Source organism: Uloborus diversus, chromosome 3, assembly GCF_026930045.1.
Source record: "Uloborus diversus isolate 005 chromosome 3, Udiv.v.3.1, whole genome shotgun sequence".
In the NCBI taxonomy this organism is placed as follows: domain Eukaryota; kingdom Metazoa; phylum Arthropoda; class Arachnida; order Araneae; family Uloboridae; genus Uloborus; species Uloborus diversus.
The window spans coordinates 35986214-36004388 of record NC_072733.1 but is presented as its reverse complement, the minus strand read 5'-3'; the positions used below and the strand labels follow the sequence as shown (position 1 = coordinate 36004388).

The 18175-nt window shown below is 31.1% G+C and overlaps 1 protein-coding gene across 1 annotated transcript in view; it reads left to right on the top strand.

Moving 5' to 3' along the window:
- LOC129218166 (uncharacterized) overlaps positions 1-18175 on the top strand; it is a 454520-nt gene that overhangs the window by 390080 nt on the left and 46265 nt on the right. Inside the window, exons 7-8 of the mRNA XM_054852380.1 lie at positions 4332-4477; positions 7657-7838. Coding sequence (XP_054708355.1) covers positions 4332-4477; positions 7657-7838 — 328 coding nt within the window. The remainder of the gene's footprint in view (positions 1-4331; positions 4478-7656; positions 7839-18175) is intronic.

The following is an 18175-nucleotide window of genomic DNA, read 5'->3' as shown; positions in this document are numbered from 1 at the left end:
TATATATATATATATATATATATATATATATATATATATATATATATATATATATATATATATATATATATATATATATATATATATATATATATATATATATATATATATATATATATATATATATATATATAATATATATATATATATATATATATATATATATATATATATATATATATATTTCCGACAGAGTGGTGTAGTGGTTAAGACGCTGGCCTCTCACGCCCAAAGGCCCAGGATCAAAGCTGGCTCCTGTTGGCGGGATTTCAAGATGCAGAATTATATATATATATATATAGAATATATATATATATATATATATATATATATATATATAATCGTTTGTAAACTTCGTTGTCAAATGAAATAATTAACAGAAAATTACGTTTTCTTTCAAATCGATCACCGTAATAAGACAACGACGAGATTGCTAAGAGTTTTCATTCCATCGTAGTTCCAAACACTTTTGCTTTATATTTTCACTCTTAACGCTATGATCGCTTGTTATTTGTACACATGATAAAGAACGATATCCTTTAGGGGTTAGAAACTTAGTCTAAATGTACTCAATTATCAGGTTTCACGAAAGGAATAAAAACTATAATACATAAGGGAATGAAAGTAAAAAAGAAATAAAAATTTCATAATGCCAATTGAATACCATATTTTGATTTTCCGGACATAAATTTAGTTCAATCAACTTTGTGGTGCAGTAATTAGACTCTGGCCTCTTACTTCATTGGTCACGTGTTCAGAACCACTAACATGCGAGCAGTGTTCCAGTCCGGTCCTGTGATTCTTCAAGAGTAGGTGGATCTTCAAGATGCAGAAAATCGTCAATGTCCATGTCACATGATTCGACGGCATGTTTAAGACCCGTTGAGTATCTCTCTGCTTCAGGTACTCTTATTCGCTTGCGATTTCTTACCTTGAAACCCTAAGTGCTTCCACCTGGAGCGAAACTGGGAACCGAAATTCTCCTTATCCACATCTTAACAGTGGCTCATGAAAAGATCGGTCTCATGAAAAATCGAAGACTCGTACTAGGTCTGCAAAAGGCTGAGGTCTATTTCGCAGCCCTATTGGGAATAAGATTTTTTTAAAAGTAAAATTACGACGTAAATTAAAGTTATATTATTGTTATCTACTTCTAAAAAATTATTCTTTACCAAGAGTATGTATTATCAATTTTTAAGTGTCACTAATTCAACAAATATTACCACATTCTCCAAATTCATACTTAATTCAAGAAAGTAGATATTTTGACGAAACTTAAATCATTACTGAATCTGCTTTTTGGCGAAGTGCCAGGTATGTGTGGTATTTTGATGCAATGCTTATTTTTTCTGAGTTCTCCTTCTTCTAAGTAATGATGTCACCACAGACATTCTAACTCGCTGAAACACTAAGCTCAAGTTGTTTTGTCGGAAAACGATGATCTGTTTTGCATGATTTTTCGAGTCACTTATTTGCAGTGTATAGCGTTGGAGCAAAGTTGTTTAAAGGAAGGTTCTTTCAATATTTATACAAGTTTCTTAATTTATTTTTTTTGGAAATCCCTTTGGCAAGATTAGCCCCGTACTTCATTCCATAGTAGGAATAAACAGTGAAAGTTATCTATGGACACTGGACAGCAGATATGTGCACAAATAACAACTTCATTTCTTTGATTCTCAAAACCAAGCATGCAATGCAAAAATTCGGCTGTCAAATACTGATTTTAAAGTTACTACTTTCTGCTTTTAGTGCCACCTATCTGGTAATATTTTAACTATGTAGTCGAACATATAGTCTATTCTAGTTAGGAAAACAATGCCGCCGAAGATTAAAGCAAATGATGATGCAGGCAATTTTAAAAAAATAATATTCATATTGCCATATTTTTAGTAAGTCAAAAAATTATTTTGTTATTAAAAATGATAAAGAGTTATAATAATTAACACTTTACATTTTTATAGATACCTCATAATATTTGGTGCAGCGAATATTTAGTTAATATTCAGCTTATTTGTATTTCAAATATTTTGTGTTATTAGTCAAGCACATGCGGGGCGAAGTGGATGGGGCAAAGTGAAATAGTGAAGCACCATTTATACGTTTCTGAAGGGACAGCATGAAAAAAGCGTATAAATGAAAAAAAAAATGTATAATAAGTACATACGTTAATGTGTATTAAACTTTACAGGGACCAAATTAAAAATCGTATAATTGATAGAAACGTATAAAAGAGAAACGTATAAACAGTGCTTCACTGTAGTTTATTTCATTTACTTACGCAATTTATTAATAAATCATTTACGCATTCATTATTCGCTCAACCAATGTTAATTCATTTACATTGCTACAGTTAGTTATTTACTTGTTTTTGCATTCATTTATTTATTTTCTTACTTATTCCCTCTTTTAGTCACTCATTTATTTTTCTTCATTAATTAATTAATTAAGTTACTAATTCGTTTATTGTTTTGTTACATTTTCATTTATTTACTCGACCATTTATTTACGGACTAATTTGATCAAAAATATATTTTTATAACCGATGAAAAAATATTTTATTTTATACTTTTTTTTTAAAATTGCACATTTACTGTTAAATATAAAAAATAATATTTCAATGCAAATTTTATTATAAAACACAATGATCTTTCTCTGTGTACTGCACTTCATAAAGCAAATTTCCGATTTTCCATTCATCTTAACGGTTTCACTTTTCCCCGCATTTCCGAACCTCTATTGGCTGAAAGTAGGTTTAAAGAAGGAACGAATATACTAATCTTTAAGCAAAGTTTTATCAACGCGAGGTTGTTTGTGGAATCCACTATAATATTAAAATCTGTTCGCGTCCGTCTGTCTGTCTGTCTGTCTGAAGATCGATCTTCTCGAGAACCGCCGCGAATCGAGAGCCAAACGAGATACCGATAGATTCGAAATTTTCCAAAGAAAACAATAGGACCAATCTCGTAATTGGGCGACTTCAATTAGCGGAGATATTAATTAAAACGTTAATTAACATAACGTTATTCAGAAATTTTTAATTCTTTCCTGTTGTTATTTTGTATATGCGTGAGTAAGTAAAATCCTAATAATTGTTTTAAAGAGATTTTTTTGGCTGCTGTCCAAATCTTAAAACAACGTTTCAATCTAGAATTTCATTTTAAATTAGTTTAAAATTGGTTGCCCTATTCGGACATAGCTTTTATTTTATCGTCTGTCTTTTTTTATCTTTTACATTGTGTTCGTAACTCTTTTCAGCATATGAAAGTTGTTTCTTTAGCTATGTTTATTGATTGTAGTGTAAGTTTATCATTCACCGGCCTCATATTTTGGTACACTTAAATTGTGCGACTAATTACGTTTATTTTGTTGGACTTTTTCCCGTCACATGGGTGAATTTTTGAATTGTAATAACTCTCTTTTTCCTTCCTGTTTCTATTTTTAAAATACAGTTTATGTCGTTAAAAGAACAAATTAAATTAAGATTTTTTGGATTTCTTTGTGAAACAGAGTTGAACAAAAAAGATTGTTTTTAAGGATTTTAACTAAATCTAAATTGGAATCTGATGACTTTGTATTAAATTAATGCTTATTGGTAGTTATTTAGTCTTGGTGCTTTAGTTTCACGTAATCAACCAAAAAGTATGTGTCGTTCTATGTAAAAAGCTGATTGTAATTGTTCATAAATAGTTCAGATATAGTCTATCAGATGTAATTCATTTTAACGTGAGCACAGAATATAGTTAATAATGCATACATTTTCATCTTTTGTGCTAATTGAAAACACTCATAACTTGTATCATTGATAACTATGATTAACGTTAAAGAGATTTTTGACAAAAATATGCTCTACTGGTGTTTTGCAAACCTTGCATTACGCGTATTTATTTACTCCTTAGCGCTTTAGAAACTGATGTCAGAGTAAAACAAAAACATCAATTGGACATCTCTTTCATTTTTTAAGTAGCCCGTGCAACGCCGGGCACGCAGTTAGTGTATAATAATATGTGCGTAGTTAGTGAGACTCGGTGCACGGTAGGTGAAATGTCGCATTTAGCTTTAAATGTAGCATACAATAACAACTCTTTATTCTTCTTCAAATTAGGCTTTTGCATGCGGATAATTTTGCGTATTGAGAGTACTAAGATCCTTTAACTAGGGGCCCAAACCCATAACGGTAACCATCAAAACGATTAGTCGTTTTTGTAGTTGAAATAGCAAATTTTGTCCTTTCCTATGTAAAAAACTTCATTTTTTTTTTAAAAAACTTTCTTTTCAAGTGAAACGTGAACTTTTTTTTTGCGATTTGTTTATTTATTGATTTGTATTTTCAGTGTCACATTCCGCCCCAGGGCAAAAAGGTCCAGTTATTGAGGGAAACTCGCCGTGGTATCATGTTGGAGATTTGGTAAATCTAAACTGTTCCTCTGCAAGATCGCCCATTCCTGTTCATATACGGTGGTTTGTCAATGACATGGAAGTAAGTAAAACATTGATACATACATTAAAGCAATACATTTATATATTAAGGTGGATAAACGATGCCAAAAGTTGCACTATTTAGATTCATTCTTTAGTGAAAAACTATGAGAAAGTGCTCAAATGCCGACCATATGTGTCGTTGCATAGGTGATACCAGCAAAGGAACGACTGGTGCTGGATGTATCTGTGCAATTATGGATCCTTTAATTGATACTATAATCCCTTTTAGTTTGTAAAAACAAATTAAAATTGTTAGTTAGTAGATGAACTGGTCCCCAAAAACTGGATTTGGATCTAGAAAATGTCTACTAGATAGAAGGGGAGAAGGAGGTATGTGCCCAATTAGGTAAAAGCCAATCTATTCTAAAAGAAACGTAAAGTAAGTTCATTTCCTCCTTAAGTCAATGTGTAAAACTGAAGCTCCATGCAAAGCACATTACATTTCTCGATATGTTTCTTTGTCTTTTTTTTTCAACATAACTGTCCATGCCGTTAGCTTGAAATACAGGTCAACCAAAAAATTTGACTTCAAAGATATTCTAGAAACAAGTTATCCGATTCAAATGTGACCGAGGCAAGTTACCCAACCTAAAAATATTATGATCTGAGTATCTCCAATCAATGGCCGATTATGTGAACTTCAATGTGTAGATCATAAAGTAAAGCTATACTCCCCATAGCTGCAACTAAAAAGAGCTATCATTGTCTCAAAAGGTCCAATGCTTGCATCCTACCTTATGTCTCTACAAGTAACTGAAAACAATGGATCATCCGACCTTGATGTTACAGACTTGAATAAAAATCAGAAGAAAATATTGTGACTTGGTATCGAGGACCCGATCTAAAAATAATTTCATAGCATCAGGATGACAGAAAAATCAAGGACGAAAGCTCAGCGAGAAAAGTCGAACTTTTCAAGAAGGCCATTCAGACCTTTGTAATAAAAAACAAATAATTACTAGTGACAATAAGTAAAATTTCACTAAAGTTACTTCTCTGAGTTTTAAACCCTCGTATCACATTCAAGACAGCTTTGAAATAAAGTGACGTAAACATTTCCATTTTGAATGATCAAGTCATTCGAAATCAGTGCTAAAAAAAGAGGTAGCCCATTTTCGGACATTTTCTGCTAATACTAAATAAAATATTCTAACTTAAATGAAGCAATAAACTTGGAAGAAATCTATTAATTAAGAATATTGCAGAAGTTCATAATGTAGACTTATTTCCAATAAAAATATTATAGTAGAAAAAATTGCTGCTAGAAAAATATTAAAAGCTTACAAATCTAAAAGATGACTTTTATTTCACATTTCACCATCAAATACAAGAAATCTTTTCTAATGCTTGATAAACTCGCGTACTCTACACGCTCTGAATATTTTTCTTTAAAGCGTTACTGTGGGCAGGATTAAACACAGTTTGCTAAGCACAAACATTTATTGATAGTTACACATCACAATTACACATAGATGAAAACTACAGACTACTCTGATCTACATACTACAGCCATCACTATATATACAAGAAGAGACATCTCCGCGCTTGATGAAGCGCAAAGGTTTCTGGGAGGAGATATGACGCAATATTGACATGCATTTAGAATAGAAATAAGGATTGAATCCTAACAGTTACTTAAACTATTTAAGTGTTCAGAGGTTTAAAAAAAATGCTATAAATGATTACAAAATAACGTAAATAACAGTTTGAGCAACGCAAAAAATGCAAAAATAATGTTAGATAAGATAAACGAAAAAAAAAAAGGTTAATAAAGAAAGCGTTTTGTTGGAAAAAAGTAGGAAATTAAAATAATATGGACGCGTTTCAGGGCTGCAAAGATATTATCTAAAACTAACTACATAAAAACTAAACTTATTTTTCTTCCTTTAAGTAGAATTTTCAGAAATTATAGCCGTTAATAGCCATTAAATAATCATCACACAAAATAATTTTGATCATAGTAAATTTATAAAAATAGAAAACATGCTGATATTTACCCATATATCACTACGCATGTTTAGTTCAGCATAGTTTAGTTCTGTGTGACGGAAAAGGGAGCAGGGTTGGTAAGATAAAAAAGGTAAATCTTTTTAACAGTATATTTTCGAACAAAACTTCAGAAATAAAAAATAAATAATTTTTATTTTTCAATAAGGGGAAAGCAAGTACGGATTACGCGTGAGGGGAGATCGCGCAGAATCGGATTCGGGGAGTCAGAAACTTCAACTAGTTATAAAACAGCAGTATTCGATTGTGCAGATGATAGTTTATGCTGATTGTTCAGAGCGTTTGCGATAAAATATCGCTACTTTGCATTGTTTCACTAAGCTGAATGCGTGATTTTTCAATAATTTTTCTATAAATTTCACAAAATGACACTAATGTTAAATAATTTTGATTTAATAGTTTTCTCATGAAGCAATTTCTCTAGCACCAGTAGTTCTTTCTAACAGTGGCCTTGTTTAAATAAAAGACAACGTGAAATCTCCTACCGAACTACAAGTATTTGCGTATCAGCTACTTACGCGAGACCGCCCAGTGTCCTCATTTGCTCCCATGGTAGGAGATATTATGCGGCTGAAGGCGAATAATTTAGAACGAAAATGAACGAATTTTAAATTAAACGAGCTGAAAAGTAACTTGATGTAATTTTATAAATGTTTTGACGTTTCTTGTTTTGTTTCCTTATTTTTTTTTTCGTGAATTACAATTTCTGCGTGCTTTTAAAAAATGTGCATTTTCTTATACATTAATGACTCTGTTAAACTTTTTACTCAAACTATGACAATAGTTGTATGCAAAACCTTACAAAAATATCATTTGAAATGTAACTATACATTTCAACACTGTAATTGTTTACTAGCTATTAAGAGTAATTTTTCCAATAATATAAGGGCAGAAAGCGCAAAAACGATCTCTTGGTTTTCATGCAACAGTTGTATGAAAACCAAGCAATAAAGTGAAACAGCAAAATAAAAATGCATAACCAAGAAATGATATTACAATTATTTATGAATACTTTGGCAAAACAATAATAATTATAGAGTTTTTTACTATTCTATTCAATTGTGTGCAAGCTCTCCTGGTTTCACCTTATAATTACTTTAGCCCTCATTACCTTATTTTTGTGTGTCAACTTAAAACTGTGCCTAATATACTTTGTGTATTTCGTTTCAGGCAAAGTCAGGATATCTAATTAAATACCCAACAATACGATACTCAGATGGGACAGAGATATCCAGCCTGGGACTGCGGATGATAGTAGAACCTTACCACTTCAAGAGTGATGAACTACGAATCAAATGCACGACAACTCTCTACAGAATGCTAACGATGAGAGCAGAGAAAACATTGTTTAGGTATAACCAGCAAAATTCTGGTTTCCATACAGCAGAAAATAGGTGCGCAGGTACGAAATAATTAATCATCCCCCTATAAGGGGATTTTTCAGCTTTAAGAGGGTAAATGCAGCGTTGAGCAGTAAGACATTTTTTAACTGCTTTTCGACAGATTTTTCATCACATGTTTAAAATAATGAGTCTCAATAAATAATTACAAAAAAAGGTTAATTTATGATTTAACTTCTGTCCGACGGCAAAGTTATAATCTATAAAGAACTGCGCAGTAAAAAGGTTTGTGAAAAGTAGCGCACAAACCTTTTCTGAGAATGCTGAAATTTAGCTAAGTTAAAAACACTCTTCCTTTATTTTTTTACCAAACAATATTCTTATGCACTAAGTTAAGGGTCTACTGTAGCTCAAAAATAGTTTCTCTAATCTTCACAAGAACTTTTTCTTTTTTTTTTTTTTTTTTGGCTTCTCGGTGTCCCTTTTTTAGGAAACTAGCTCTTTTCACCCATTTAGTATACTATTTTCTAATTATATATTTTGTTACATCAAATATGCGTATGTAATAAAGTATTCTGATAGGATGAACATACTTAACAAAGACGCAATACAGATGTACCATACCGTTGTTATGTATTAGACGTATTTGCACCTCAGTGTGCAAAGACGTTTTATGCACATACTGTCAACATGATAATTGTCGCCTTAAAGCTTGGAATTTGAGCTTAAAAGTAAGCAACAAAGGGATGTATGGTTATAATGGAAACAATTTATTGAAACGCAATACAATTTTCACAGCCTATTAAAAATCAAATAGGTCCTGCTTTGCAAAACCAAATACGAAAACAACAAGTAGTTTTCAAGTACGATGTTTTTGATCCAAAGCGTTTTGTGCCAAAGTTCTTTATTTACTACATTGATCATTTGGGTGTGCGCACACTTACTGGAGATCCAGCAATATACATTAGCCCTTTCTAACAAAGTCTGAAATAGCTTGATAGTCTTTTACAGATGGATATTTAAAAATTAAACACTCTACATATAAAGATATTTTAACAGTATAATTTGCAACCGAATGTTTAATTCGTTGCGAGATATAATATACATTTTAAGTTAAGAAAATATTCCATTATACTTTTCTTCAATACATCATAACAAGCTGTCTCTCTAAAGCTTACATTTTTAATGTCCTTTCCCTTATGCCTCATGCAGATACTTCGAAAAGTATTTCTTCTCACAAATACGTCTGTCATAATATTATTCAAACCATAATTATAGGAGAAGCTATAAACGTTATTTAACATTTTAGAATTTGAACATAAAACGATTTAAAAACCTATTAATTTTAAAATAAATACATCTAGATAAACTGTCATGACATTTAAACAGAATGAAATGCCTCCAGATCGATACCTTATTAACACAATCCACTGAACGAGGCAGTGAATGTAATTTTCAAAGTTTCTATTAACCTAAAAACACTGCGTTTAAGTTATCAAATTTTCTCCACGAACAAGACAGCGTGTTGAAAAAATGCGCGCATTTTAACACCTCGAAAAATTGTATACTTCTAAACTAATTAACTTTCCTAGTTTTGGCTCGTCATTGTTTTGACGGTTCTTATGACTTTAGCGAAATTTCCCGTCTGAACAGCGTCATTATGAGAGGGAGGGGGATGAAACTGATTTAGAAAAGATAACGCCTGCCGACTTTTGTTTCCTAAAATATTTAACCGCGACTCATTTGTCATCTTTTTGCTATTATGACACCTTCTGATGGAAAATTTGAACTTCATTATCTTGCATCGTTATCATAGTCTGGTGCGATTGGGCAAAAAAAGACTTGCAACAAACTGGGATTAACGGCTTTTGAGCTTTCTATGGGATTTCTAATAATGACATATTTTATGACATATTTTGTTTTGCAAATATATACATATATATATATATATATATATACATATATATATATATATATATATATATATATATATATATATATATATATATATATATATATATATATATATATATATATATATATATATATATATACATATATATATATATATATATATATATATATATATATATATATATATATATACATATATATATATATATATATATATATATATATATATATATATATATATATATATATAGTATATATATATATATATATATATATATATATATATATATATATATATATATATATATATATATATATATATATATATTAGGGTGCATCTTATTTTTGAAGATGTTATTTTTTCATGAGGCACCCTCCCATTTTGTTCCATTGGATGAAAAAAAAATTCACATATCTTAAAAACAAAAATTGAATAAAATTTAGAGGTTGCTACCATTGCTGCAAAATTTGAATTTTTTTTTTTTTTTTGCATCGGTTATTAAAATATTTATTTATGTTATCTTTTTGTTATTAATTTTAATTATTAATAAATTAGATTGTTACTGACTTTGAAATTATTTCATATTTTATTAAATCATGTTAATTAACTGTAGCTACAATCAACTCTCAACCTCTTAACTAACTGTTGGTTAACAACTCAAAGAAACACAAGTTGTCAGTTAAGAACTCAAAAAGAAAATTAAAAGAGTTCTATTTCAATAATCAAAAACAAAATTATTGAAATCCATCATTAGATTATTTGCTTGACCTTGCTCTTGTTGATGATACTTCACGTAAGATTTCACTTCCAGGCGAGATATTATTTCTAAATGAAAGAAAACTAGGAGGACAAGGCAAAATTGGTAACAAATAAATCTCTATTTAAAAAAGCAACAGAACTTGCGTGAAAAGAAGAAATTTTGAGAGAAAGAAAATCATAAAGAATCTGAATCAACTGTAGTGAAAGTATTTTTTTTAAGCCTCTGTTGTAACTGAATACACTATGACTGATTCTGAAAAACAAGAATTTGCGATAAAGTTTATCTAGATTTGGTCTTTTGTTGTTGAGAAGCATTTTCACTTACAAGAAGGAATTGTTGCTTCAAATAATTTTATTTGACATCTACATGTCATTTCTGAAGAGACAATTTCCAAATTGGTCTCTTTCTTAAAAAAACCTAAAAAAAACAACTTCTCCAATGAAACACTGAACAGCAGATGTTGCAGAACTAAAACCAAAGGAAAAGAAATGGAGGATTTCATTACTGAAATTCAAATTTTTCACCATAAAGGTTTTTCATCAAGTTTTTTGAAGAGATATCATCAAATAGTTTGGATGATGAGTAGCAATCAGAAAAAGGCTTGTATACTAGAAACAAAGGGGAAAAAATTACAATATTGGTGGGTGTAAAAGACTGAAATTGTAAACCAATGATATGAAAGGTGTAGTGGAACTTTGGCATGGCTTTTGTTTGACATTACACAGCATAGCAACCATGAAATGCTTATTATTTTTTGTATGTATAGGAAATAGGCATTTGAGTTATGTTTCTACCTTAACCAACCCAATTTCATGTTGATGTCAAATACTGTAATAGAAAATTGGGAATATATTTTTACTCTATTTTTTCACAATGAAGGTAATTTTAATGGCTTGTAGCAACCTCTAAATTTTGTTCAAATTCTATGAAACTTTTAAGTGGGTGTTTTTTCATCAAAAGGAAGCAATTAAAGGGGTGCCCCATAAGAAATTCAAAATTTTTTCAAAAGTATTAATTTTAAGGACTCTTTCATAACTGAAGAAGACATATTCCGTACGAGTTTTAGAAGGAATCGGTTTCAGTCTTTCCCTGTGCCTGCGCTGTTCGAAGCGAAGATTTGAAGCTTCGCTATTTGAATTTCAGGGAACTTTAAGGAATTTAGCAATGCTGAAATTGGTGATATTTATTGAATAACACGTTCCGAAAATTTGCAGAGGTACGCACACTTGCGTATCTGTGCTTTCAATGGTTCCTTTTAAAGACATTTGAGATCATTTGACAGACATTCAATATTTAAGACATTTAACACGTGAGACTACAAGCGAAGATAAAACAACATTGCGATAAAAGAATAATTTTTGATTTAAAAACGTATTATCCTTACGAAATAAGGTCATGAATGCTGCAAGCAATAGAAGACATAGACAAAATCTTAGTGCCAGCTGCCAAAGAAAACTAAAGTTTTTGATGTGGCAAGCACCTTCTTGGGATGGGTTTCTGCTGAAATGATAAGAAATTCATTAGCCAACGCAAAAATTAAAATAATAATAATAATAATGTGAAAACCGAAAAAAAAAATATCTTCCCAATCAAATGTGATACCTTAGGAGTTGGAGACATGAATGGATATTGATTAAATATTCCGTACACTTTCCTCAGTAACATAATCTCAACTTCGACAGACTGTCATGGGAAAACAGATGGATGAATGAACTTGTTAGGTAATGCTTTGTTGTTAATTCCCCCCCCCCCCCTAAAAATGCCAAAATGCGGAATGGAATGAAAAAGTTGAAATGCGGAGTACAACACTGAGCACCGATCTTTTTTATAAGTCAGTTTTTTACGAAAAAAAATCAAAAGTTTAAAATGGCGGCACAATCTAACTTCGTTCCTTTGAAGCAACACTGCAGTGCCTAAAAGATTGATGCAAAAACATAAAATAAAAATAAAAAATGTGTACTGACGGACTTCGAAAGGAACTTGCTCTGGTTAGTTTTTCATTAACTGGTGCAGAAATAGATTGCTTGGAAACATTGAACGTTTTAAACATGATTGCTATACATACAATGCAGTAAAAATTTTAAATAAAAAAATAGAACCGACTTCAAAAACGTCAGCTGGAAATTGTTCCAAAAAGTAAAAATAATTTCATTAGTTGAACAGCGGCTACACTACTTTTTATGCATAATTTTTGATGTCGGCGCAAAACTGATGGAAAAAATGATGTGCAACCATTTTTAATGAAAACCAGTAAAAATTCGAACAAACATTTACATCGATACAAAAATATGTTGTTAAAAATGTTGTATGTGAATTCTATTGAAGAACCTGGGTCCGTTAAGATTTACATTTTAAATTAAATTAAGTTTAAGTATGATTTTATCTACTGCTTTTAGGCCGACTTCAAAAATTATGTTTAAAAGGTAGTATAGATGCTGTTCAAAGAATGAAATTATTTTTACTTTTTGGAAAAAATTCTAGCTGCAGTGTTTGAAGTGGGTTCTATTTTTAACCGACGAAAAAACGGAGGAGGTTCTCAAATCGACACGTATATTTTTTTTTTTAATGTATGACCACGCATAACTTTTTACAGAACAGTCTGATTTTGATAATTCTTTTTTTATTGGAAAGGGTATACCCCGAAGGTGGTCCCATAAAAATTTTGAAAAAAAATTCCTACCTAAGGGTGGGAAAAGGGGGTTGATTTGTTGTTCACTCACAGATTTTTAATGTATGACCACACATAACTTTTTACAAAATAGTCCGATTTTGGTAATTCTTTTTTTATTGGAAAGGTTATACCCTGAAGTTGGTCTCATATTAATTTGGAGAAAAAATTCCTACCTAAGGGTGGGAAAAGGGAGAGATTTGTTGTTCACTCACAGATTTTTTTGTATATGACCACACATAACTTTTTACAGAATAGTCCGATTTAGAATATTCTTTTTTTTATTGGAAAGGGTATAGCCTGAAGTTGTTCCTATATAAATTTGAGGGAAAAAATCCTTCCCTAAGGGTGGGGAAAGGGGGGCGATTAGTAGTTCACTCTAAGATTTTTTGATGCTGAATTGGGTATAACAAAAAAAAAAACACCTCACGATGAATGAGATGCAGACTTGTATGTCTCTCGTGTGTACTCTCTTGAGCAGGTAAACGACAGTATCTGCAGAAATGAGTTTTCGAGATATTTGAAGAATTGTGCGCTGGATTCAACTATCAACTGGGAAATGTTGGAATTATATTTTTTTTTTAGCGGAAACCAAATAAGTTAATTTGTACAACAAAGCTAACGTACAAACAATGATGACAAAATGCAAAAAAAAAAAAAAAAAAAAGATGCAGTTATAGCCCTTTACCTGCACACGGCAGTGTAGACCTCTCAATCTCTGGTACTTGTGATTAGGGTTAGTTTTCAGTGCCAGTCGTCAAACATTTTTTATATTCAGGATTTGTATGAAAAAATAGAGCGAAGTTTAGTGATGGTGACATACTATTTTTAACCGACGAAAAAACGGAGGAGGTTCTCAAGTCGACACGTATATATATATATATATATATATATATATATATATATATATATATATATTTTTTTTAATGTATGACCACACATAACTTTTTACAGAATAGTCCAATTTTGAATATTCTTTTTTTTATTAGAAAGGGTATAGCCTGAAGTAATTCCCCTATAAACTTGAGGGAAAAATTCCTACCCTAAGGGGGGGGAGAGGGGGTGATTAGTTGTTTACTCCAAGATTTTTTGATTCTGAGTTGGGTATTACAAAAAAAAAAAAAGCTCACAATGAATGAGCTTCAGATCTGTATGTCTCTCGTGTGTACTGCCGTGGGCAGGTAAGCGGCAGTATCTGCAGAAATGACTTTTCGAGATATTTGAAGAAATGTGTGTTGGATTCAGTAGTACTAACAATAAGAAAATGTTGGAGTTATATATTTTTTTCAGCGGAAACCAAATAAGTTAGTTTGTACAACAAAGCTAACGTACAATAGATGACAAAATGCAAATTCGTCAGCAATTTGTGTTATCGTAGAAATATCGATCACAGTAGGAAAATGCACACGAACACCTTTATACAGTGCATTATTCTTTAGGAGCCACTGCAATGCCACTTGAAGTTTACCTATATCAATTTGAAACTCCCTAGAATATTTTAAATTTTCACGACTTTCTACTACGAGCACTAATCCAGTTTGATTAGGTTCAAGCGGAAGTTGTTCCGCCAGCTCGACCACATCCTGAGCAAAAAGGATTGCCTGCCCTTTGCACCAGTCTTGGCTCAAGCGATTTTGAACTTTTATTATTTTAAGAAATGGCACTACTCTGCAAATAAAACGTTTCTCAATTTCCGATAACTCATCAATTTCTGTAGGTATTGCAGCTACCGACATTTTGTTCCAATAGGCCTGGGGTGGAGTTTTATGTTTTTTAATATTGTTTGAGCATCGTGAACAAGTAATTATATTACCTAAAGCTACCAGTTCGTTAGGCAAAATAGAGCCTAAATTTTTAGTTTGCAATTTACTACGTTGCTGAGGATACAAATTTTTTTTGCATATTGAACACGAAAAGTCAGCATAAACATTAATTGATTTCTTAAAGTTTTCTGCGTTACACTGGTTTCTTCGATCGCGAGTTGCTTGTCGCATGGCGCTCAGACGATTAGTTCTCTCCTCGGAAGATTCGTGAAGTACCACCATTGCTGAACGGTTACGAGCAGCATCCAAACGCAGCATACGTTCGTCCTCAATTTCATTTGAAACTCGCTCTCTTATCAGATCTAAACGATGAGCGCGTTGCTCTTCACTCTCATTTGAAAGTTGCTCTCTTATCAGATCTAAACGATGAGCGCGTTGCTCTTCACTCTCATTTGAAAGTCGCTCTCTTATCATATCTAAACGACGAGCGCGCTGCTTATCACTTTCTTGCAATAACCTATCGTTATTGTAGCTTCTCATTCTAGACAGTCTTACCTCGCGCTGACCTAAACTCTCCTGTGAATGTGTTAATGTAATTCTCGTTCTGTTTGCTTCCAACCTTTTTTCTTTCTCATTAATAGATTCTTCTAAACATCTTTTCCTCATCCGAGCAGCATTTTTTGCAGGCCTACCTATGTTAGTATATAAAGCCTGCTTTTTTAAAATTATTTATGTAACACAACAGATAATTGTTAAAATACGATTTTATATATATATATATATATATATATATATATATATATATATATATATATATATATATATATATATATATATATATATATATATATATGTTAATAGCTAAAGTAAGGTAGGTAGATATTTTAAAAGTAATCAAAAATATAAGCATACAGATTATAGCCACATTAGTAGCTTATAGCCACAAAAAATTATAAAATAAAAACTTTTTAACAAAAAAATTAAACCGCCGAAAAAACTGAAAAGCAAAAAATAATAAACCATTTTAATTAAACCTTAATAACTAAGTTCTTAAACTGATGTAAGTATACCTAAGTATATATTTTTGTAATAATTTAGAGTTTTTAATTAATCTTAATAACTCAGTTCTTAAATTAATGTAAGTATACCTAAGTAGTTTTGAGTCGGTGCCAAACAATAAATAAACAAAGATCCCTAAATTACTTAAATTTAAAGAAATAACCAAATAAAATTAGCAATGTAATGTGAAATGTCCGGCGATAAACATAAATGTTTCAAAAAATGCTCCCTCCACACGCCATCATTAAATCATGAATACTAGTAGATCGTATACAACAAAAAGTACATCTCGTTGGAGCTTTGAAACCTTTGGGACCTCGCACGAGAGAGGCAAACAACCAGTGAGAAAAATCTTCAGGATCATGTATGCAATTAACGGCTACAGTTGTTATGCCATACTTACGCTGAATAATACTATGACCCACAAAACCATTTATTTGAGCTTTTAACAAGATGAGAAATCCTTCTTCAGTATGATGAACAATTATGTAAACATTTTGACTGTTGTATATGAGGCAAAAGCTCAGTAGCAGCCAAATACTCGACACGTGCTTCTTCGAGACCACTCGAAGACGTTCGGGTTTAACTTCGTGAACGCTCGGCATTTTCCGGCGAAGGGGCGTGTCGCCATACGCCACCGCTGCGCCTCACGCTTTACAAAAATAATTAATTTGCTTGTTTGGCACCGACTCAAAACTACTTAGGTATACTTACATTAATTTAAGAACTGAGTTATTAAGGTTAATTAAAAACTCTAAATTATTACAAAAATAAATACTTAGGTATACTTACATCAGTTTAAGAACTTAGTTATTAAGGTTTAATTAAAATGGTTTATTATTTTTTGCATTTCAGTTTTTTCGGCGGTTCAATTTTTTTGTTAAAAAGTTTTTTTTTTTTTATTTAAAATGTTTTTTCATTCTTTTTAGTGTAAATTTAGTTCAGCAATAGTATGTCACCATCACTAAACTTCACTCTATTTTTCATACAAATCCTGAATATAAAAAAAAATTTTAACGACTGGCACTATAAACTAATTCTTATCACAAATACCAGAGATTGAGAGGTCTACACTGCCGTGGGCAAGTATAGGGCAGTATCTGCAATTTTTATTTTTATTTTCTCTTTTTATTATTATTTTTTTTTTTTTTTTTTTTTTTTTTTGCATTTTGTCATCTATTGTACGTTAGCTTTATTGTACCAGCTTGCTTATTTGGTTTCCGCTGAAAAAAAAACGTTTATTTCCAACATTTTTCTATTGTTAGTATTGAATCCATCATACATTTCTTCAAGTATCTCGAAAACTCATTTCTGCGGATACTGCCGTTTACCTGCCCATGGCAGTACACACGAGAGACAAACAGGTCTGAAGCTGGGTGAAGCATCGTGAGATTTTTTTTTTTTTTTGTAATACCCGACTTAGTATCAAAAAAACTGTGAGTGAAGTTACCCCCTTTTTCCCACCCTTAGAGGAGGAATTTTTTTCCAAATTTGTATGAGACCAACTTTAAGGTCCCCTGTCAATTAAAAAAAGAATTATCAAAATCGTATTATTATGTAAAAAGTTATGCGTGGTAATACCGAAAAACAGTAAAAATCTCTAAGCGAACAATACATTACTGCTTTTTCTCCATCCCTAGGGTAAGAATTTGTTTTTCAAATTTAAAAGGGACCAATTTCGGGGTATACCCTTTTTAATAAAAAATAATTATCAAAATCGGACTATTCTGTAAACAGTTATGCGTGGTCATATATATATATATATATATATATATATATATATATATATATAAATCTCGTGTCACGATGTTTGTTCGGGGTAAACTCCGAAACTACTCAACCGATTTTTCTCAAACTTCATATCTATGTGTCATTTGGTCCAACTTAAAAGATAGGATAGTTTTTATAATTTTTTATTGCAAATTTCATATTAATTATGCAATAATAGTGTGAACTAATTGTTTAGTTCTAAAAATTCTTAATAGATGGCGGTGTAAGTTAATTAATCGATATAACTCTAACATCGTATGACTTACTGCTAAAAACACCATGATAAAAAAACTCAGAAATGTTGCATAGAATTTCCATATAACGTTTCGGGATATTACAGGTTATTATTCACTTCCTGAGAAAATCAACTATATTTTTCAAAACGTTTCCTTGAATTGCTACAAATTGCAAATT